Source organism: Pan troglodytes, chromosome 2 (assembly GCF_028858775.2).
Source record: "Pan troglodytes isolate AG18354 chromosome 2, NHGRI_mPanTro3-v2.0_pri, whole genome shotgun sequence".
Lineage (NCBI taxonomy): Eukaryota > Metazoa > Chordata > Mammalia > Primates > Hominidae > Pan > Pan troglodytes.
Genome location: NC_086015.1, coordinates 160,197,586 through 160,222,380, shown reverse-complemented (window position 1 = coordinate 160,222,380; position 24,795 = coordinate 160,197,586). Strand labels below are relative to the sequence as shown.

Genomic DNA, 24,795 nt, shown 5'->3' with positions numbered 1-24,795 from the left:
AAAGGTTCAGCATCCACATTAATTTGCTTTCTTCAAGTAGTAATACTTGAAATAAATAAAAATCCATGACAATTAGTAAATACGTAGTTATTTTTAAATGTGCCATCCTTGTTGCATAGCAACTATTGATCTTATTGTGTGCTTTTTACATACTCTAAAATAATTAAGCACAGACACAAATTGCTATCTACTTTTTTGCATGTTAAAACCATTTAAGCTATGAAGTTTATTTTAATATGTGTATTATATATTTGTAAAAAGAACATTTCATTCTTTGGCAAAGGCACAGTGACCCAAGAAGGAGATGAAAATGTCATATTAATGATTCTCCTTTCTCATGAGAAGACTTTTAGAGAACTTTTTATTCATAGTCTCAATAGCTAACACAGCCAAGGCATAATTATTAGTCCTTTGCTTTTCTGGTCTGGATCTTGATTTACTGCTAGCTAAATGATAACATTTATTAACAAGAAGTCGTGCCCTTTCAACCAAATGAAATGTCCATTTATACTATAGAAAATGATACATGCCAAAATACCTCTGCAATATAATTAATTCATTAGAAAGATATCATGGTCCTAGCAAGAACTTATAGAATATTATATAGAATCATTTTTACCACCAAATTAACTTACTAGCATAAAGCAAGAACATAAATGCTTTTATATGTCAGATGCTAACACTAACTTGTTTTACTCTGTGTTAGCACCTCAAGGACAGGGTACAGTGAATAGAAGTACTAGAGGGGATCATAAACAGAGACCTTTTCTCCAGTGAAGTGTATCTGAAAACCCCTAGTGGGGTGTGAATATGGAGATAGGAAATTTCTACAAAAGCAAAAGCAGGAAAGTTTACTCCATCATACTAAGAGAAGGAGCTCAGGGGTTTGAGAAGAGGAATGACTCTCTGAATCGCTATCCACGTTAATTCCATTAGTAAAATTTCTGAATCAAAGGATGGGAAGTTTATAATATCCCTTGGTACATATTGACAAATTGCTTTCCAAAAATGTTACTTTAATTTCTAGTCCCTTAAAGAGTAGGTATGAGAGAGGATCTCACTAGATCTTAACCACAGTGTTAAACTATTCCATCAGTTGGATGGATAAACAATCTTTCATTGTTCTAATTTGAATATTTTGGATTATACAAAATAGGGTTGATAATCTTCTTTTTCAATTTTTAAACATAGATTGGTAAGAATAAGGAAAGGGAATAAGTGCAGACCAGTCAGTTGAATACCCTGAGGCTAATAAAAATGAGAAAGAATGAAAGAAGCTGGGCCTTAGAGAAGGAAAAGAAAAGGCCTATACTACAAAATAAAACAAAATAAGAATGAGACACAAATAGCAACATTTGTCCATATTCTCCAATTTTGTTTTGGCCCATGTGGTACTGTTTTTACAGTGATCATTTTTATTATTTCGTGACTGTGTACCCTGATGGACAAGGGAAGGGGTACTTGTTTTTAGAGGGCTACTATTGGCTGAATATGGCCAACTGTTTGAAGATTGGAAATGAAAGTGACAAATTTAAAATTGTTCTGAGGCAGCAAGAATACCTAAAGGGTTTCAGTATGCTGGATGGCAGAGTGAGGGATTCCTGGTAGAGATGTTAGTTTGAAGGAGGCCACTGCTTGTTGCTGAGGTTACAAGTTATGGGGTCAATCCCCAAGGAGAAGAATCTGATAAAACCCAAACAAGTTGTCAGGACTTCAGTCAAACAATCTGAATTTTGGCGACCAGCTCCATTTCTAGAGGAAAATTTAAGACATAATAAGAAAACTAAGGCAGAGGGCCAGTGCTAGGCATAGATACCAGTCACGTAAGAGAATGAGTTGGGAATGCTTTGGGTCAGTGTGTAGAATAGGGCCCAGAGATCAATCAAGGAGTACTGGAAGTTTATGGCAGAAAGATGACTGCTTTTAACTCAATGACTAGAGCTGTGGATGGTCTGAGAAGGTATGGACTAACAATTTTTAAAATATTACTTTTATTATTTAAAATTATGAAAGTAATACCTATTCATTGTTGAAACTTTGAAAACTATAAAAAAGTCCAAAGACCAAAACCAATGCAATTTTTTTTGTTCTCTAACAGCAAACATTTCTCTGTAAATAATAGCAAGCTAAATGCTTATTCATTTTACTTTGTCAGGGTATATATGTCAAAAGTCCAAAACCAAATAATTCTAAGACATTTTCCATTCTTTTATCTTCTTATAGGAGAAGAAGAGAAGTTGTAAGAATTATTTCCCTGGTTTTAAGAATATGATCAAATGTAGATTGTGATAGTTGATGAGGAGATAAGAAAATATTTAAAAGCAAAAAAAAATGCTTTTTCATGAGAACCAAGAGCTACCTTACAAGATTCCAAAATGTGTTATAATTTTTTATTTTCCATTATGTTGTCTAATATTTTGGAAGAGACACATTCCATAAGCATGTCTGGTCTAGGAAATTCCAGAAGGAATCTAAAGTGTGCATAGAAGCAAATAAATCTATCCGGAAGATTCTTCTGACAAATGGTCAGAATTTTTAAAATGCAAATAGATTGCATGCTGATGAAAGCCACACTACCATTACCTTCTCCTTCCAGTTATCATCACTCAGCAGCTTCTGTCTAAGGGTTTCTTGCAGCTGCTCGATGCTTTTCTGATGTGAAATCAGCATCAATTCCCTGAAAATCACAAACCCGACAAATGAGTCAATACTTACCCCTAACACAATTCCTAAGTTGTAGTTCCTGGGTCGGAAGATATTACTTCAAAACTTAGTCTGTTTATTTTCTTCAGCAGTATATATGCTGCTACTACATATCATTTTAACTATTAACAGCAATTTACAAGTGCTATGCAGCACTTGTATTATGGTATTTTTCCCAGGCTTAATTTTTGCTTAATAAGTAATAAGATATTATTTTGGCAATAAACATTAACTACATATGCAGAGTCACAAATACAATAAAATGTCTTCTGGCTGTTCATGTGTGCAAAAAATAAAATAAAATGTTATAAGTTGTGGTTCAAAAAGTATAAGACTAAATTCTAAAATAGCACCAGACAATATTTGGTTTCTTTAAAAAAGGAAAATATGTTGGGATATGCCATTAAGCCAATACATGTTAGCAGTTCCTGTGAAATTTTCTTTTCTTTTACTTATCTCAAATATTGATAGGAACAAACCAAATTAAGTAGAGAGATGTGTGATGTCAGGGATGCAATATAGCATAAAACATATTAGAAATTAGAAAACATAAAGATCACTTTATTATCTTAATCCACATAAGCAGATCTTAATGCTTAGCTTGTGATCCTCTGGATGGAAGTAAGGACAGGAGGAAATTAAAGAGAGAATTTCACAGGGGCACTGAAATTAAGATAAAAAATCAACAGTAGCAGCAAAAGTATGCTTATTGATCAGGGATCCTTCCTCCTTGCATGATCACTATGACTCTTCTCATGTTCTATGTATGTGATTCCTCTCTATTGCTCATTCATTCTTCTAATCTTTTTGTTTTTCATCATCACTCTCTTCCTTTTAGCTCTGACCCTTCTGCAAAAACCTGTGACTTTCATTTATAATTGCATGTTCAACATCTCCACCCTAATGATCCATCAACACCAAAAATTTTATACATCAAAAACCAAAATAATCATCATCTCCTACAATCTTTCCTTTCTTCCTGACTTCTGAAAACCTTCAAGGGTCATTTCTGAAGGTTTGAATCATCTCTGACATTTTCTTCTCTCTCTTTTACTACAACCATGCAGTAATGAGTTCTATATAGTCTACTTCTTTGGGGTACCTCAAACTGTTTCCTCCTTTCCTAATACCAAGACCCAAGATAGGCAGAAGAAAGTAAAAAATATCAGAGTTGTAATCAATGGAAAACAAAAAAAATAGACAATATCAGTGAAACAAAAATTTGTTTCTTTGAGATCAATAAAATTAATAAACCTCAAGGTAGACTAATCAGGAATAAAAAAGAGAAGTCAGAAATTACTAATATCAGAAATAAGAGGGATGATACTACTACAGATCCCTCAGATATTAAGATGATAATACAGAAATATTATGAGCAGCTTTATAATAAATATTATGAACAGTTTTATGTCATTAATTTTGACAACTCTGATGAAATGGACAAAATTTTTAAACAAACTACCAAAGCTCACTAAAGAAGAAATAGATAACTTGAATAGTTGATAATTATGGTAAGTTTAATTTACTATGAATATTCTAAACTTACAAGTGCCTATTAAAATAGCCTCAAAATATATAAAGCAAAACTTGATATAAGTGTACAAAGAAATTCTTAAATCCACACCTTAGTGGTAGAATCTACCATAGATTTCTCAGTTATAGACAAATCAGCCCAGGACCACCACATATGTCAATGGAAGTATAAACTGCACAACTCCAGACTGTTATGGTGAATGTCTTTGTTATAGTTGTGTAATGTAGCAATCCAGGGTCAAGCAAAGAAATAGTTAATTAAAGATACAGGAGATTTAAGGTTCATAAGATAGATTTAGGTTCACATCTAGAACCTTGTACACAATTAGTGGAAAAATACATCATTATTTTCCAGCTCATATGGAATTGACCACTTCTAGGACAAAAAGTAAGTTTTAGCTAATTTCAAACAATTGTTATACTATAACCTGCATTGTTCAATATGGTAGCCACTAGCTTCATGTAACTATTGAGCAGTTAAAATGTGGCCAGTTCAAGTTAAGATGTGCTATAAATGTAGAATACATACCAATTTGAAAATCTAGTACAAAATATCTAAAATACCTGTGATAACATTTTAAGACAATTACATATTTAAATAATGTTTTGGATAGTTTGAGTTAAATAAATTATTAAAATTGATTTTACTTATTTTTATTCTTTAATGTGGCAACTAAGCATTTTAAAATTACATATGTAGAAGTATAACATAATACTTCTATAGAATAGCACTGTAATAATGTATATTCCATGAAAACAAAGAAATGTCAGTAACAAAAGATAAATAGCTTCAAGTATTTTTAACATTTTTTAAATGTATTTTTGAATAGCTCATGAGTCATATAAAAATCACAATTGGTATTTGAAAATACTTCGAACTGAACAATAATGAAATTATTAATTGCTATCAAAATGAATGAAATAAGGCTAGAGCAGAACAGATAAATTGTGGTATACCTTAGCATACAATATAGATGAAGAAATGAATAATCCTCAGCTACATAAAACTTTATAAACAAATCTCAGGAACATAATATTGAGCACAAAGAACAAATTAGAATGATACAAATGGAATGATTTTATTTATGTGAAGATAAAATACATGCAAAATCTAACATTTTTTAGGAATACAAACATGCTTGGTAAAATTATAGAGAGAAACATGGACACAATAGATGTTATCTGTAGGTTTTTGTAGATGTTCTTTATCAGTTTTAGGAAGTTTTCTTCTATTCCTCATTTGTTGAGAGCCACAAAACGCAGGCTGGTGGTTTTCTCTGAGGAAGGAGAGAAGGAGATGGAATTGGGAAGAAGCAAAAGAAAACTTCAAAGATAATGGTAAGGTTCTTTTTCCTAAACTGAGTGGTTGATACACAGATGTTCACTGTATTGTAGCTCTTTATATTTGATACCTATACAAACCTTCAATGTATCTACTCAAAATTTATTTTAAAAAAAACAATTATTGATACAGCCAGAGGACAGAGTAGAATGTGTATGCGGAAGAAAGAGAATTGAAGGTAAAAACCGAGGTGAAGCAATGTGCAGGTGACTTGTAGGTCACTCTCCTGTGTGATGGGGTTTACTGTCCTCTCTGAACAAGGCAGTGTCATCCAGCCCTGGAGATATAGAGGTGAACTAGGAAGGGAGAGTCACTGTTCAAATTGTGCTCAAAATCCAGCAAATGTAAAAGGGAGATCTATTAACGTGTGAGGCAGACCCAGCAGGCTTGATGCTTGCACATTAGTCTTTAGGCTGGAAAAATGGAAGTGAAGAAAAAGGAATAAAGAATGAGGAGAGCAAAAGTGAGATTACATCAAAAATTTTACTCAGGGCTTTCTTCCAAATATCTGGCCATTCCTGTCTCCTTTGCAGAGTCATCTTCCTCTAATGCAATCTAGCTGCTGACAACTCCTAAATTTTATCTCCAGTTCAGATCTGTTCCTGAGTATCTGATTCATGTATCCAACTCTCCACCTGACTGTTTTACTTTATTTTAGAAACATCTTAAGTTTAACATGTATATGCTCTCAGCGGCTTACAATATCAAAGTTTATTTTTCTTGGATTATGTGTTATCTGCTTCCTTGCTCCACATTTTGTACCAGGATACAAGAGAGCCCAGGGAGCAGCTCTTACTTGAGAATGCTGTTATTGTGGCAAGAAACAAAACAAAACAAGCCAAAACATAGAATCTCTTAAAGCTTCTGCTTAGAATTGGTATATATCACTTCTCTCACATTTCAATGGCAGAACAAATCAATTGACCAAGTCTGATAGCAATCAGGTGTGGATAGCACAGTCCTCTCACTGGGAGGTGCACTGTAAGTCACCTGACTGGCACCAATGGATTCCATCACAACTCTGAAATCCCACGGGAAGCCTACGCTAAAGGAGGGGAACATTTCTTGCTTGGACTGTGATTCTTTTTACTGGCAGTAACTGCTAAGTTCAATTTTTGCCGCAGCTCCTAGCTTTCCTCTCTGAAATGTGCCTCTTTTTCATTATCTGGCTTGGCCACATCTGAAGAGCTATTAGGTTTTGCCCTTGGGACACCAACAGCTTTCTCAACTTCCTTATGGTCTGTAGATGGTGGGTGGTTAAGGGGGTTGCCTCTTTGTTTGTTTGTTTATTTATTTATTTATTATTATTTTTGAGACAGAGTCTCGCTCTGTGGCCCAGGCTGGAGTGCAGTGGCGCGATCTCGGCTCACTGCAAGCTCCGCCTCCCGGGTTCACGCCATTCTCCTGCCTCAGCCTCCCGAGTAGCTGGGACTACAGGCGCCCGCCACCACGCCCGGCTAATTTTTTTGTATTTTTTTAGTAGAGACGGGGTTTCGTCGTGTTAGCCAGGATGGTCTCGCTCCTGACCTTATGATCCGCCCACCTCGGCCTCCCAGAGTGCTGGGATTACAGGCGTGAGCCGCCGCGCCCAGCCGCCTCTTTGTAATCCATCACTCCTGCCCCTCTCCTCCAGGCAATCAATACTTTGGTTTCTGTCACTATAGATTCGTCTGCATTTTTGGGATATGTAGATATATTCTGAAATACTGTATATTCTGAAAATACACTATATGATTCTGAAGTCATACAGTATATTCTTTTTTTGGTCTGGCATCTTTTACTCAGCATAATTATTTTAGATTCATCCAGGTTGTACCTTATTGATAGTTCATTCATTTTATTGCTGAGTAGTATTCCATTGTACAGATACACTACAATCTGTTCATCCATTCATCTGTTGGTTAACATTTAGGTTGTTGTATATATTTTGGCTATTAGAAATTAAGCTGCTCTCAATACCTGTGTACAAGTTTTGGTATTGATATATGGTTTCATTTGTCTTGGGTAAATACATAGGCATGAAATGGCTGGGTAACAAGGTAGGTATATATTTAACTTTTAAAGAAACGTCCAAACAGTTTTTCTAATAAGTTGTACTATTTGACATGCCTACCAGTAGATTATAAGAGTTCAAGTTCCTCCATATCTTTGTAAACACTTCATACTTTCAGGTTTTAAGTTTTTACATGTTCTAAAAATGTATAGTAGTATCTTATTGTGGTTTTAGTTTGCATTTCCCTAATGAGTAATGATATTGAGCATCACTTTATGTGCTTATTTTATTGGTCATTTGTATATATTTGGTGTTGTCTATTCAAGTCTTTTGTTCATTTTTTATTAGGATGTTTATGTTCATGTAACTGAGTTTCTAAATATCATTGTATATTATAGAAAAACTCCTTTATTATATAGATCCTTTGCAAATATATTATTCCAGTCTGTGGTTTTTATTTTCATTCTCTTAAAGTGTCTTTTGAAGAACACGTTAATTTTGATAAAGTTGAATTTATCTCTTTTATCTGTTGAATGTCATTGATTTTTATGTTAAACTAATCCTATATTATTATGATAAACTCCACTGATTCATGATTTATTTCCTTTTTATATGTTATCTTGATTTTAGCCCCTTCAATTTGCTAAAATTTTGTTTAGAATTTTTGTATCAATGCTCATTAGGAATGTTGGTCTGTTAATTTTCTTGTTATGTCTTTGTCAGGTTTTGTTATCAGAGTAATACTGGCTTCATAAATTAAGATGGGAACTGTTCTTTCTTATTCAATTTTCAGGAACAGTTTGAGTATAAATAGTATTATCTTTTCCTTAAATGCTTGGTAAAATTCACCAGTAAAACCTCTGGGCTGGAAGTTTTCTTTGTGAGAAGATTTTAAATTACAAATTCAATTTCTTTAAAAGATACAGAACTATTCATGTTATCCATTTCTTCTTTAGTGAGCTTTGGTAGTTTGTTTAAAAAATTTTGTCCATTTCATCAGAGTTGTCAAAATTAATGACATAAAGTTGTTCATAATATTTATTATAAAGCTGTTCATGATATTTCTGTATTATCATCTTAATATCTGAGGGATCTGTAGTAGTATCATCCCTCTTATTTCTGATATTAGTAATTTCTGACTTCTCTTTTTTATTCCTGATTAGTCTACCTTGAGGTTTATTAATTTTATTGATCTCAAAGAAACAAATTTTTGTTTCACTGATATTGTCTATTGTTTTTCTGTTTTCAATTGATTACAACTCTGATATTTTTTACTTTCTTCTGCCTATCTTGGGAATTTTTTCCTCATCTGTTTTTCTAATTGCCTAAAGTGGAAGCTGAAACCTTTTTTTCTTTTTTCACATAGACATTTGTCCCTAAGTTTTTCTTTGGTGACATCTCATAAATTTTGATGTTTTCATTTTCATTTAGTTCAAAATACTTTCTAATTTCCCTTTGGATATTTTATTTGACCACTGTCTTATTTAGAATTGTTATATAATTTACAAATATTTAGGGGACTGTCAAGATAATTTTCTGTATTTGATTTCCACTTTAATTACACTGTGACCAGAGAACATACAGTACACTGTATTATTTAAATCCTTTAAAATTTCTTTGGTTTTATTTCATGTCCCAATCATACAGTCTGTCTCAGTGAGTAATCTGTATAACCACGGCGGGAAAATGTGTATTCTGCTGTTGTTGGGTGAAATGTTGTATAAATGTCAATTATGTTAATTGATTACAAAGTTCAAGTCTTCTATAGCCTACTGATTGTCCTATTACTTGTTTTATCAGCTATTAAGAGGGGGTATTGACATCTTTAACAATAATTGTGAATTTGCCTACTTCTTGGAATTCCATCCAGTTTTTGCTTCGTGTATTTTTAAGGTCTGTTATTAGATGTGCAAATATTTAGAAGTGTTATGTCCTCCTGATGAGTTGACCTACTTATCATTATAAAATGAACTTCTTTACTTCTGGTAATATTTTTTTGTTCCAAAATCTACTTTGTAAACCCATTACAGCTTTCTGATTAGGGCTTGGTAAGGAGAGATGGCAAACTTATGCAAGTGTGTTATGTCTTTTCCCATTCTTTTATTTTTGACCTCATATGTCTTTATATTTAAAATATGTTTCCTGCAGGCAGCATATATCTAAATCTTACTTTCTTATACAATCTGACAATCTCTGCATTTTAATTAGAATGTTTAGACAATTTACATTTAATTTAATCATTGATATAGTTAGGCTTAAATCTACCATTTTGCCATTTCTTTCCTATTTTTTCCCATCTGTTTTTTCTTCCCTTTCCCTTCTTTCTGTTTTCTTTTGGATTTTGCATGTTTTATGATTCAATTTTATCTCTTTTGTTGGCTTATTAGCTATAACTCTTTGTTTAGTTTTATTTTAGTGGTTGCTATCGGGTTGATAATAGACATTTTTAGCTTATCACAGTTTGATAGGCTGAATAATTGCCTCCAAAGATGTCCATATCTGAATCTGTGAGTATGTTTCCTTATATGGGAAAAGGGACTTTGTAGATGTGATAAAGTTAAGGATCTTGAGGTGAGGAGATTATTTTGAATTATCTGGATGGGGCAGAGGGTTAGTGTGGGGGAAGGTTATATGACAATGAAAGCAGAGATTGGATTCATGTGGCCAGGAGCTAAGGAATGCTGACAACTTGTAACAGATGGAAGATGTAAGGAATGTCTTCTCTGGATCCTGCAGAGGGAACCAGCCCTGCTGACACCTTGATTTTAGCCCCTTAAGATTCATTTGAACTTCTGACCTCCAGAACTGTAAGACAATAAATCTGTGTTATTTTAAGCCACTAAATTTGTGGTCATTTGTTACAGCAGCAATAGGAAACTAATACAATGGTCTTCCTATAAGTGGTATTGTACAGCTTCAGCAATAATATGAGAATATCATGATAGTAACTTGATCAAGCTAAGGAGCAGCTGTCAATGGAAATAAAGTAGCACTTCACCTGGTTTTCAAAATGCCAGGATTACAGAATAAATGTGTCTAGTCATGTGCTTGTTAGAAGTATCCAGAGAGCCTAACAATTTGATCCACTTAATTTCTTAAATTAGGTTTCCTGTTGGAAAAGAAGTCTTATTGATTAGAAAATCCAAATGAGCATCTCCTGATAGTGCCTGTGAATACATTAGAAGCTACCTTTACTATAAAGTAGATGGTACTGAATATTTGAGATGCTTGAATTTCAGTCTCCCTGGATATAGTTATAATTTTGATACCATAAAAAAGTAGAATCCATTCCAAATGCATTCCTCTGATGGACTCAGTACATGGAATTCATGTTAAATGTAACCTTTTGGAAGAAAAACTTTAAAAGTCTAGTAGATTATAGCAGCTAAAATATAGTAAGCTAGGATGCAAACAATGTTAATGAAGTGATAATTATTCACTGAATTTTCAAGGAATTATGAAGTTCTTTATGACATTTCTAACAAAGTATATGGTGTTTTGAGTAAATTGTTATAAAAATATAAATTTGTATCTGTGATGGTAATTTTGCTTGATATTATGGTTACAGAAATGAGAAGGACTTTTATACCGCTTTGATTCCCTGCTGAGCCTCCATTCCTGACTCTAAGAAATCTTCAGTGAGACTCTTTAATGGGATAAAGCAGAAAGAATAATTATACGTGATGTTATATGCACTCATTGTTCTTCATTAGAATGGAATGGGCAGTGAGTAACGTATACAGGAATGATTATATGTGTGAAAACGATAATCTAGATTCCAAAAATAAAAATCACACTTGTACAGTACAACCATGGGGCTGCTCACACATTGTTCAAGATCATAAAACAATCTTAGGACATTGATAAAGAGAAAACAATCTTGTGTTGAAAAAAAACTATGAAGAACCAACTCTGACTCATGTAGGACTTTTTGCTAGAAAGTTAGAGGAATTGTAAGAAATAAAATATTTATTGTAAAGGCATAGTACATATTTTTCCATGTTATAAGTAGCTGAAAATGTATAGCTATTTAGGTATCTGACTTCTTTTTCTAGAACCAGTTCAAGAGATGTTGATGTTTTAGAATTATAGGAAACGACACAGATTTAGATCCTAAATTTAAATTTTACTAAGAATCTAATAAAGAAGATTACCATCAGAATCCAGGAGTTCTCATTGTACTCCTAGGTCTGATTTTTGAAAGTCAAAAGCTCTCTGGCCTGAAAGAAAAACTGGAGCTTCCCAGTTTTAAATTCCATGATCAGTTGTTTGATAGAAATTAAATTCATTCCCATCCATGCATGCATCCATCCCTACAGCAAATATTGAGTGCTGACTATGTGTCTGGCACTGTTTTATTCTCTGGGGATATAGTGGTTCTTTCTTTTCATTCCTTAGAAATATGTTAATACAACTCCCTCCGTTTTAGAAGAAATGAAGACCTGAGTGATAAATGACTATCTGAGGTGACATGATTCACAAGTGACAAAGCTAACTCAAGCTTATGCCAGCCAGCAGTATGTCATGCTGTCTTTGCTTTGCATATCTCAGATGGAGGTGTGGCTATTGACATTCTACCCTGCAATTTCACCAGATAGCTTTAAAATTAAAATTTTTGGAGTTGCCACAATTAGGACTTATTCACAATTAAGAGTATTTATTTTAAAAACTTTATTAAATTATTGGACCAAAAGGAAAATGAGAATCTTATTTCTTATGTACATGTGAATCCAGATTCCCTTAATTGCAGTTAAAAACATAACTGCAAACAAATGTCAAACCATAATGCCAAAATGACAGTTTTAAATTCTGTTTCACAAGTTGTTCTCTTAGAGATGTCTTCACATTGTCAATCAAAGAGATAATTTTGATTTTGCCACAACTCCTGCCTCTGTTAAAAGAAGTGAGTGTGTGATAACATAAGAAGCTTGGCAAGCCTCTTGTTCTGAGAGCTGTTGATGGATAGGAAATCAGAGAAAGAGGTGAGTCTTGGAGAAAAAACCTGATAAAATTTATTGCTTTCAATTATTACTTAGAACATTTCATAATGCTTTAAACTAACAGATTAGCATCTGTAATAGTATGTTTTAACACTGCTATAAAGACATACCTGAGATGGGGTAATTTATGAAGGAAAGAGGTTTAATTGACTCAAAGTTCAGCATGGCTAGGGGAGGCCTCAGGAAACTTATGGCAAATCATGGCAGAAGATGAAGAGGAAGCAAGGCACATTCTTTACAATGTAGCAGGAAGGAGATGTGCCAAGAAAAGGGGGGAAGAGCCCCTTATAAAACTGTTAGATGTCATGAGAACTCACTCACTATTACAAGAACAGCATTGGGGAAACTGCCCCCATGATTCAATTACCTCCACCTATTCTCTCCCTTGACACCTGGAGATTATGGGAATTACAATTCAAGATGAGATTTGGGTGAGGGCACAAAGCCTAACCATATCAGCATCCAAATGGAATCACTCCAAGGATTAATCTTTACAACTGTATGAGTAAAGCAGATAATAATGAATTCAACAGATATTTACTGAATATCTTACATGGCCGGTGCAGGGAATAAAAATTAATAAGACATGGTGCTTTAAGATGCTAGCAATCTAAAGAAAGATGAAAGAGAGGAAACTAATACTTTCTGAGTACCTACAACCTACCAGGCACAATATTTTAAAATTCTTAAGAAGATAGCTATTATTAAAATGCCCACGTTACAGATAGGGAAAAGAAGCCTTAATTGCCCAAGCTTAACAGTGGTCAAGTTGGGATTTACTCTATGTTTACCTAATTCTAAAGTCCATTCTTTTTAAACTAAGAATGGACTTTATCTTGTATCACTTCTTAATCCTTTTTCATATCTAATACTAGATATAGCTAATCACTAGTCATTGCTTCTAGAATTTATGAAAATATAACAAGCCTCAATGAAATAAGTAAACAGTTTACATTTTTAGAATGTAGTTGTGAATTATTTTTATTCTATTTTCCATCTGAAGATATAGCTTTACTTCTTATTCTACCAAGGCACTAGAAAGCAGAGGACACCATCTCATATTTATTGAGTGAAGAGAAGAATACTGAGGGGGTTGGGGTGAACAAGAAATTGAGAGGAGAGGAGAAGGGACACAAAAAGAGCATTGCTTTCTGCAGGGCTGTGAGTCTCCTAAAGACTCAGTGTTACAACATGGTTCAGAAAGATGTCACACTGAGAAAGGATGACAAAACTTAGCCCTTCAAGACAAATACTTAGGGAATTGTGCAAACAGTAGAGAAGAGAACATGAGTTATAAGGTCAGACCCAACAGAGCTTGATTTCTGTCTTTGCCAATGATGTCACCCTGAACAAGAAATTTAGCCTCAGTTAAATTAACGTTAATGTCCTCATCTCCAAAATGTGGAAAATGACACCTGCTTCACCAGTGAGGCAGGTGTGGCAGGCCACAGCTCTGCTAACCAGTGCCCTTGTGCAAATTTGGAAATGGCTTCTCTTCTGGGTTGGTGAATTAGAAAAAGTGCTCCCTCGGTCTGAGGGAAGACCTATGGACACAGGGCTTGGTAAGGAGAGATGGCAAACTTATGCAAGAAAAGTGAATCCCTTCCTCTGGCAAGTAGCTATGATGGCAGAGCCCAGGCTGGCCTCCTGTCCCCCTTAGCCCTTCCACTGAGCCTCACAAAATGGTACATGGCATTGTGCACAGGGTGCCGTGAAGGCAAGATAAGATAATGTCTACAGAAGCACTTAGAGGGCTCCTCATTGTGAAACCTGCGGATAGGTGAAAGAGCTTGAAAAAGAGAAAGGAAAACGGGAGGGGAGAAAAAGGGAGGGGAGGAGAGAGGAGACAGAAGGAGGGATAGAGAGAAAATGAGAAAGCAGGTATGTTTAATCATGAGGTCCTGCCATATATTTGAAAACAGGAGACTACAAACTTCTTGAAATAATGTGCTGGGTTTTGTGTATACTTTTCTGAAGTGAATGTATTGTCTGTCTGTTCTCATGCTGCTATAAAGAACTGCCCGAGACTGGGTAATTTATAAAGGAAAGAGGTTTAATTGACTCACAGTTCCGCATTGCTTGGGAGGCCTCAGGAAACTTACAATCATGGAGTAAGGCAAAGGAGAAGCAGACACCTTCTTCACAGGGCGGCAGGATGGAGTGAGTGCCGGGCAAAGGGGGAAAAGCCCCTTATAAAAACCATCAGATCTCGTGAGAACTCACTCACTATCACGAGAATGGCATGGGAGTAACTGCCCCCATGATTCAATCACCACCACTGGGTCCCTCCCATGACACGTGGGGATTATGGGAACTACAATTCAAGATGAAATTTGGGTGGGGACACAGCCAAACCATATCAGTGAGGGTTCATAGCTTTTGACTAAAAAGAAAAAGATGAAGGAGAGAGGAGAGGCCAAAAGAGAAGTTAATGTAATGCAGGTGAGGGTGAGGGAAGTGGATAAAACCCTTCCCTGTAGCCTAAAAATTATGCTTTATGGGGAAATGGGGACAATTTAGTAAACTGCATTTAAGATACATAAGTATCTTAATACTTAATACAGAGCCAAACAGATGCAGATGTATATTATTTATATCTCAGAATAATTTACACATAAGCAACTTGCACCTAACTTTAATTACGATTAAGCTTTTCCTCTAACAACATTCTTCATTGTTCCCATCAAGTTATGGGCAAATTGATCACAATAAATCTCTTTCTGTATTTTTTCTTGGAGTTTACCAAGATAAAGATAATACAGCATCTAAGAATGCAAAGGGTATGAGAGCTATTATAAACAGTGTGTGTTCTGGCTGTATGGTTGTAGGCCACATGCTGGTGTAAGCGAATTTCTCCAAGTGCTATATGTAGGCAGTCTTCAAGCTTAAACACATATGTCCTTATAAAATATATTTGTACATTTGTTATAGAGAATTTAAGACATATTTTACTATAGAAATAGTTTTCCCTAAGGATGGAATTAGGTGCCCCTGTCAGCCAACAGGACACTTTTTAACCCACAATATGCCTGAAGGAGTGTTGCACATTCACAGTTCTGGGCAGAGTTCTGACCTTGGCCACCGAGACCTTGTGTCCCAGTAGGATGGGAGCTGAGGGCTGTCTTTACAAGAATTTTAAAAATGGCCACACTTTTCTCTGACATCATCCTTATGCCTTGCTGCATCCCTCTCCATCCATAAAGGAAACCCCTTTCACCAGTCCCAGTGTGTCCGTGACCTACTTCTTTTCCTTTCATTGAAGATTCTTCCCTACCTTTCACTTCCTCAGCTGGGTGTGGGGAAGAAAGCAATGCCCAAATAAATAGATTTGTACTAATCAATGAACTATTTGCTAGTTACTAATTCCCTTATTTCTCCAAATTCAGAAGTTCTGCTAGTTTTTTTCTAGGGTCACCTCTGGCTTTTTACATCGTTTTCTTCTCTTCTGAAATACACAGCTTCTAAACTGCACAATTTGTGACCTCAGCAAGGGCTCTGCTCTCCTGAGGGGTCAGGGAGGAAGGTTGGTGTGTATCTGACACTGCTTGGATTTATGAAAGCACACAAAGTCAGTGGGAGTGAATGGGGCTCTGGCCTTTGGTGAGCATATCTGGTAGCCTGGTTGGTTGTAATACTTCCACAGCAGTGGTTTGGTACTTTGCCAAGTGGCAGATTCCTAGGCCCTACCCAGACCTACTGAACCAGAATCTCCTAGGGTATTATCAAGCATCTCTATATTAAAAGTGTTTCCTGAGCCCAGCTGCTTCTTTTGGAGGGATGTTCACACCTCCAACTGCTTAAGGAAATTTCTTATTTAAAAGTCCCATTGGTGCTTCAAATCAAAGCTTCAAGAGCAAACTTGCTAAGCTGAGACAGGGTCAGTTTACTGAAGGGAAAAAGTGGAAAGAGGAAAGTCAAGTTCAATTGTGAATTTTAAGGAATGTCTGCAATCAGGTGATCACAGGAGGGAAGGGGAAAGAACCAAAACAGAGCTAGAAAAGAGACCGAATAACAGGTTGCCCTGGAGCCAAAAGACCACCGTTTCAAGACAAGTTAGGACAGTAATGTCAAAAGCTTCTGAAGGCCATTTGTTCTTCAGAATATCTTTTTTTTTTTTTTTTTTTTAAATGAAGTTTTGCTCTTGTTGCCCAGGCTGGAGTGCAATGGTGCAGTCTCGGCTCACTGCAACCTCCGCCTCCCAGGTTCAGACGATTCTCCTGCCTCAGCCTCCCAAGTAGCTGGGATTACAGGCACCTGCCACCACACTCAGCTAATTTTTGTATTTTTAGAAGAGACGGGGTTTCACTATGTTGGCCAGGCTGTTCGCGAACCACTGACCTTAGATGATCCATCCACCTCGGCCTCCCAGAGTGCTGGAATCACAGGCATGAACCACCATGCCCGAATGAGAAGATCTTTTTAACCCTTAGGCTCACCATGGAGTAAGCCATGGCTATTTTACTACTACCCACTTGACATAGACACTTAACCCAACAGAAACTGACAGGGTGTAGGAGCTGGAGATTCTCATATTTCTCATATCTCTTAGGCTTCACTACCTATAAAATCCTTTATCAAAACAGTAAATGTCCTGACTTGCTCCCATTGCCAATACCTTCTCCGTCCAGCACCCAGAATGATTTTTCTACAGTGTCACTCTTCTGCTTAAATACCTTCAATGGTTTCTCTTCATTGCACTGAAAACAGCACCCAGACTCCCAAAGGCCTGCAAGGCTCTGCATGATGTGACCCTGCCTGCATCACTCACACTTACTATGCCACTAGCCACGCTACCCTGCTGTCCTTTCCCAGAACTCACCAACTTGTCTTTTGCTTGTAAAGTTCCTCCCTGGCTCTTGGCCTGGTAACTTCCACTTGTCTTCCTTTAGGAAATGGGCAGAGTATCATCTTCGAAGTCACTTTTATGACCACCCTAGCCAAAGCAGGCACCTCTTCTATCAATTTCTACTACTTCATATCCATTATCACAATTTATAATTATTCTAGTCAGTTCTCTATTTTTTTGTTTTACTGTTTGTCTCTACTCTTAAAATATAAGCTATGTACTATGTACCCAGGGTACATAGTACCTGGCATATAATAAATGCCCAACAAATAATTGACAGACTGGCTGAATTACCCAAAGTGATCCATTCATTCATTCACTCATGCAACAAATATTTATTGAGTGGATATGTGTGGCAGGCTCTGGGCAGTTAGAGGACAAGGCAGACAAAATCTGAAAGTAGCCTAGAAAAAAGAAGAAGGCAATGCTTATGTTTAGGAGTAACCCTGTGATCACATGATAACCTACTGGTCTACAAGGACATTTTTAAAAATTTTATTTATTTATTTATTTTGAGACAGAGTCTCACTCTGTTGCCCAGGCTGGACAATGGCGTGATCTCAGCTGACTTCAATCTTTGCCTCCCAGGTTCAAGTGATTCTTGTGCCTCAGCCTCCTGAATAGCTGGGATTATAGGCATGAGCCCCCACGCCCGGCTAATTTTGGTAGTTTTAGTAGAGATGGGGTTTCGCCATTTTGGCCAGGCTAGTCTTAAACTGCTGGCCTCAAGTGATCTGCCTGCCTTGGCCTCCCAAAATGCTGGGCTTACAGGTGTGAGCCACCGTGTCTGTCATTTTTATTTTTATTATGTGACAGACATCATGTCTGTAAACTTAGTGTCACCAATTACTAAGTAAATGTATATTCTGGATAGACTAAAGCAGAGAGAATAAAGAAAGTACAAGGGCAATAATACAAGAAAAAAAAGAAAGGAAAAGAAGAAGAATAGGAGTTAGGTCAGTGATGTCACTATTCTCTGAAAGCTGATAGAAACTGTCCTTCTCATTCAACATTTAGAGGGTAAGATTATAGTCATAATAATTTTTTTAAAAACATGGCAAAACATATACATCCAAGTGAATGCTATTTCAAAGCAATTCCCCAAGAAAGCTATATATATATTCTACTGAGGTTACTAATCCTCAAAGCATTCATAAAACTCCCTTCTTCAAACTGCAGTCAGAGATAATTTATTAAGCATAGAAAAAGGGGGAAAATTTACTTTATTTTTGATCCCCAATAGTATTTCCCAGGTTGATTTCCCATCATATTCACTGGACTTATTTTCACTGGACCTATCTGAGACTGTTTCAAATATTCAGTGTATTCCTAAAGGATAAAGATCTGTCATACTGACGAGAGTCTAAAACTTGTGCTTAAGCCAGTCCTTGGAGAAGAGTTCCAGAAACAATTAGACAAAGACAGGTTCTTCTCAATGACTTCAGTGAAGGAGACAGCATTCATCTGACTAAACAATTAAGCCTAATTAATCTGGCACCATTGGAAATATGATATTCTGGGTAATATAGGCACTGCTCAGATAACCAAAGTTCTAAACCATATACTTTGAAAATTTTTATTTATTCCATGGTGTCTTTTCAAAGATGTATGATGTGTGTCTTTTGTATAGAATACATAACTGATTTTAATCTTTCTGACTATATACGTTAGCATATATAGGTTTTATCTCTGCTTACACATGCTGAATCTTTCAACTATCATTCCTTTTTTTATTAATAAGCCTGGCTCTTATACATTTCATTGTTATAAAATTGCAGCTTCTAATAAATGGCAGAGGAGGTGGGGTGGAATAGTCAGTTAAGTAGAGGGTACATTTTCGGTGTTGAAGGGTGAAGAGTAAATGGTGGGGGGATATCAGCTCTGCAGTTGCTAATCTTATTCAATAAAATATAAGTAATTATAAAATCATCCCAGGATGGACGAGAGATAAGCCTTGTTTCCCTATGAACTACACAGACTTCCTGCTTGCCTGGTGTAGAAACAGATTTGGTGCCCAGGGAACAGTGTTGGCAAGAAAGAGTTCTGAGACAAAAAAATCTAACTGCTACCCACTACCCTGGTCCCCACCCCCAGACTCAGCAAACAGGTTTGCAAAGGAGGACTCAAAGAAAAAAAAGATTGTAACTCTTCTAAATTATATTCATAAAATAAAATATAAACTAAAATATAAAAATGATAGGAAGAATGAAAAACAAATAACCTATCATGTGCCTTCTGTGCACAGAAAATGATACAAAACAAAAATTCCTGCCCTTATGAAACTTGTGTTCTTAGTTAATATAATAATTATATCAGTAAATGTAAATGAAATAATCTCTTAAAGAAGCCCAGATTTTTAAATCAATGAAACAAAAAAACCCTAAGATTTGTGCTATATATCAGATATGCATTTAAAACAAAAGGATTCAGAAAGAATGAGCAAAGGCATAGCAGGCAAATGAAAACAAAAAGAAAGAAAGTAAGGTTGAAATATTAATTACAGATAAGGTTAAACACAAATTAACTAAACAAAAGTATCTTGGAAGCCTGGACCAATGTACTTCTTAGTATCCTCGATACCACCTAAGGAGGTATCTTTGCTTGTGCCATATCCTCCAACAAGATGTGCTGACAGACAAGGAGGAGAGAAGAAAAGTAGGAGCCAATAGAAGGAAAAAGTGATATAAAAAGATGTTTTCTGTTGGAAAAATGATAGAATCTACCAATCACTGACCCAGGTGAAATTTAGTAGTACAAGTATCACACGTGCTCTGATTTTTTTTTTTTTCAATAAGAATTTGACACCAAATGCAACTTGGGCTTCATTCCTACTTTCACCAACTGCAACTTTACCAAGTCATGTAACCAACTGGAGCTTCAGTCTAATCACTTGTAAAATGAGGTGGTGGGATGCAATGACCTTGTAGGAGAAATATATCTTTAGTCCTGTGATTTCACTATTGTTATAATATGTCAGACACTGATGTTGCAAATATATATGGAATACTAACTTAAACATAAAATGTTTTTGTAAGAAATTATTGTTTACTGCACCTTTCATTTTTCAGTGTTAAAACCTCTTCCCTTGTCTGATTCAGAAGAGTTTTGGTTATCTCCAGTTCATTTTCTGCAAGGTTAATTCTTCTCTTTATGTCTTCTTCTTGCTTTTCTTTCACAGTCAGCTCTTCCTGTAATGCTTTATATATCTGTTGACAAGTCATTAAAGAGTGTTCTTTTTCCTTAAGCAGCATAGTATGCCTAAAAAGAAATAGGAAAAACACCCACCAACATACATTATATACTACATTTTATATTTACCAAAGATGTATCAAGAGCTCATTTGAAATTATAGATTATAACTGTAACTTTAAAACATTAAAAATTTTAAAAAAAGAATGGTTCTATAATGTTAATATTTTCCCATCTAGGCAGTGGCAACAGCAATAACCAACTGCAAGATAATATAAGCTTGAATTAGGTATTTTATATGTAAACAATAAGAAAATAAAAAATGATAAGTGCCTTTTAAATAAAATGTTACTTAAATACAGTTTTAAGTTCAATTATTAAAAATATAAATTTAAAAATTGGTAATGCATACTGTGACTCAGAAATAATGGATTCAAACTTCAGTTTTTTAAGTTCTCTTTGACAGTCATCAGCTTCATTAGATTTATTCCTAAAATAATACAAAAGAAGTTAAAATATATTATTTCAAAATAAAGTATATGTTTTTCTGTAGCATTATTTTACTCATCAATAGAAGAAATTTCTTAACATCTTCATATTATTATTTGTTTAAAGAAATAAACATTCAGTTTACTTCTATACTGGCCAACAAAGCTTCTGTCAGACTGATTTGCATGTAAATAAAAAGTATAAAATCTGCACAACACTAAAAAACAAAAACAAATAAACAAAACCAAAACCCAAAATACCTATGTGAAGGTATTGGAAAGTGACTAAAAGCAGGGAGATTCTGGAGGAAAGTTGACACTTGGAATGAGGTGACAGCATGGGGTTGGGCTATTAAAAATAATTTTAAGCCTGAGGGCAGCCCCCAGTCAGCACCCTGCAGGGGAATGAAAACTCTTAGAGAAATCTTCAGTCTTTCTGGCCCGTAGAACCAGAGGCCATGGTATTTGGGGCAACCACAGCTGTTAGAAAGTAAAGAAAGGATGCTGAAGAGGCGAGAGCCAGAGAAAGAGAGTCCCAAATACTCCACATAAATTCTGCCCCTGAACTACACATGTATTAAGCAGATTCCAAGCAGCCTAGTTAAAGAAAAAGAACTGAACTGAGATTGAGCTGTTATCCTGGACAGAGATTGCCATTTGAGGTGAAGCAACACCACTTCACCACTCTCAACAATAACAACGACAACAATATTTTTTGGAGAAATATAGCAGAATCCAGACTCTCTATAACATAATGTTCACAATGTCCAGAACATAGTAAAAAAGTATTCAGAAAAGTGTTACTCATTCTAAAGAGAAAGACAGTTAATAGGAACTGACTCTGAGATGACCCAGATATTGAAATGAGCAGACAAAGATTTTTGAAGAAGCAATTATTCACTTTGCTCAAAGACATAAAGGAAAATCTATTCTAATTAATAAAAAGATGAGAAATCTCAGCAGGGAAATAAAAACCATTAAAAAGAACCAAATGAAAGATCTAAAACTGAAAGAAAACTTTGCCTTGATCTTATATGATTGGGTTTTGTAACAATACTCAAAAGGTTAATATATTAAAATTTTAATATCCAATTTAAATGTATTCAGACTATTCATTAACTCATTAAATCATAATCTGAAAATATCTCAAAATAGCTTGTAAATTACACAATGAAATATGTAAGATTATCAATGCCCTCCTTGCAGAATGACTTTAATTTCTAGTAATAATGTAAAAATCATCATGAACATACACAATATTCATTTATTTTTAAATCTTTTTATTATAAAATATAACAAAATTGTAAGATACAGAAAAGAGCATAAAACAATTATATAATATAATGAATTATTATAAGAAGAATACTCTGGTGATTACCATCCAGGTTAAAAAATAAAACCTTACCAGCTACTCTAGAAGTCCTTTTTGTCCCTGGTTCCAATCATAGCCAACTCCCCGCTCCCTAAAAGTAACCATTCTCATGAATAATATTGTAATCACTGATTTTCCTTAGGGCTTTATTACCTAAGTTTTATCTCTCAACACTATATTTTAATTTTGCTTTTATTTTAAAGCCATTATAAATGTTCTCTGCCACTGCCCTATTTTTGTAAAAATGTCTCTATTAAGGTATTGTATTGACATATAATACACTGCACATCTTTAAAGTGTATAATTTGATACGTTTGACATATGTATATTCCCATGAAGCCATCACTACAATCAAGTAGCACATGAGCAGATTCAGAACCCAGATCTGGGCTTCTATCACCATTCCCTATTAGAGGAACCAGGACTACTCATAGAAATAACTGATTTCAAGGCTGGGGCAAAGTAAGTATATCTGAAATATTTTGTGATGCCAGAAAGTAAGAAAGTGTTTACAAAAGATGATGACATAATATTCTAATTTCAGAAGAGCCAGTTTGAAGGGGCTTCTACTTACTAAGCCTAGAACAATCTAAGCACCAAAATAATTCAGTACAGTAATAAATTATAAGCCATTAAAAGAAAGGAATTGATGAGTCTGTACAATAAATAAATAGACGAAGGTAGGATCTTGCTTACAGTAGAATGGTAAGGCCTAACTAGTAAATGGGGAGGATGATCTGGAATTTTAAAAAGTCATCATTTAGCAATCGCTATAGTAAAACTGAGATCAGGCAAAAATCACTAATGGATGCTATATCTAAGGATAAATTTTGGTGAAAAGCAGTATATTTACATGCATTTAAAGTGTCTCTTCTAGACTTCTTATTAATCGAAAGAGAACAAACCCCCCAGTAATTATGCAAAAAAATTGAGCAACATCTTGATCAGGTGATCAAAATTAACATCATCAGTTGGGGTCAAATTGTTATCATGTGCCTCCAGATGTGATGCCCTGAGGACACATCACCCCCTATGTGGTTTTCTGGCTAAGAATACATATCCTTAATCTAATAGAGAGGAATCATCAGACCAATAAAAATGAAGAATTCTTTATTTTTAAAAAGTGTGAGGGGTTCTGCATTCTTAAAAAATTCAGTGTCATTAAAAGACAAAGACAAAATGTGGAAATATTCTAGATTAAAGGAGGCTAAAGAGATATCTGAGTAGATGAACTCCAGATTGGATCCTGTACTAGAAGACAAAATGTTATAAAAGATATCATTAGGTCAACTGACAAAATTGAAATATGGATGGTAGATTAAAGTATTGTATGTAAATTTATGACATTGATTAGGCTGGCTGAAGTATCTAGAGGTAAAGGGCTATGTTGCATGTAACTTATCCTCAAAACGGTTCAGGAAAAAAATTTGTGTGTGTGTGTGTCTTTCTGTCTGTGTGTGTGCAGAGAGAGAGGGAGAGGGAGGAAGAGAAGGAGCGTAAAGAGGGAGAGAGAGAGAGAAAGCAAATGAGTTAAAATGTTAACACTAGGTGAAAATGGGTAAAGACTATCTGGGTGCTCTTTGAACTATTATTATTTTTACAACTTTTTGTAAGTTTGAAGTTATTTCCAAATAAAACATTAGAAAAGAAGAAATAGAAAAATATTAACATACAGTTAGAAAAATGGGCAAAGGCTCAGGTGAGTCACAAAGAAAAGAATACAAGGAGCTAGAAATGCAGGGGTACAAATTTTATCAATTTTAAAAGTTATAATACCCACTATTGTCCAGGAAGCAGAGAAATGAGTATTTATAAACACTGTTGAGATTACATATCTGTATAGGCTTACTGGAGGACAGTGAGTTATTATGCATTAAAAGCCTTAAAAATATTCAAGTTTGATTCTAGCAAAAATTACACTAAAGAAATAACTGTGTGTGAATAGACTTAGCTACGTGAATTTTCCAAGTGCCTTACTTATACAAATAAAAAACTTGACATTCTAAAAACAAGATGTTAATAAGTTATGGTTCATCCATAGATTGGAATATTATGTACCCATTTAATAATTTTCCATAAATGTATAAAGTAATGACAAGGAAAAACGTCCAGGATATATCACTAAGCAAAAAGTTCGCAAAACAGTAGATAAAGTGGCTGGGCACGGTGGCTCACATCTGTAATCCCAGCACTTTGGGAGCCAAGGCGGGTGGATCATGAAGTCAGAGTTCAAGACAAACATGGCCAACATAGTGAAACCCTGTCTCTACTAAAAATACAAAAAGTTAGCCGGGTGTGGTGGTGTGCACCTGTAATCTCAGCTACTCGG

General features: G+C 35.1%; 1 protein-coding gene across 6 annotated transcripts in view; it reads right to left on the bottom strand.

Moving 5' to 3' along the window:
• Positions 1 to 24,795, bottom strand: part of LEKR1 (leucine, glutamate and lysine rich 1) — a 215,846-nt gene that overhangs the window by 25,630 nt on the left and 165,421 nt on the right. For all 6 annotated transcript variants that reach the window (XR_010155848.1, XM_054681212.2, XM_526361.7 and 3 more), the window contains 3 exons: positions 21,019 to 21,096; positions 20,472 to 20,675; positions 2,584 to 2,677 (listed from right to left, as the gene is read on the bottom strand). Coding sequence is in view for 5 of the 6 variants with exons in the window: in XM_054681212.2 (XP_054537187.1) it covers positions 2,584 to 2,677; positions 20,472 to 20,675; positions 21,019 to 21,096 (376 nt within the window). In the remaining variant the exon portion in view is untranslated. The remainder of the gene's footprint in view (positions 1 to 2,583; positions 2,678 to 20,471; positions 20,676 to 21,018; positions 21,097 to 24,795) is intronic.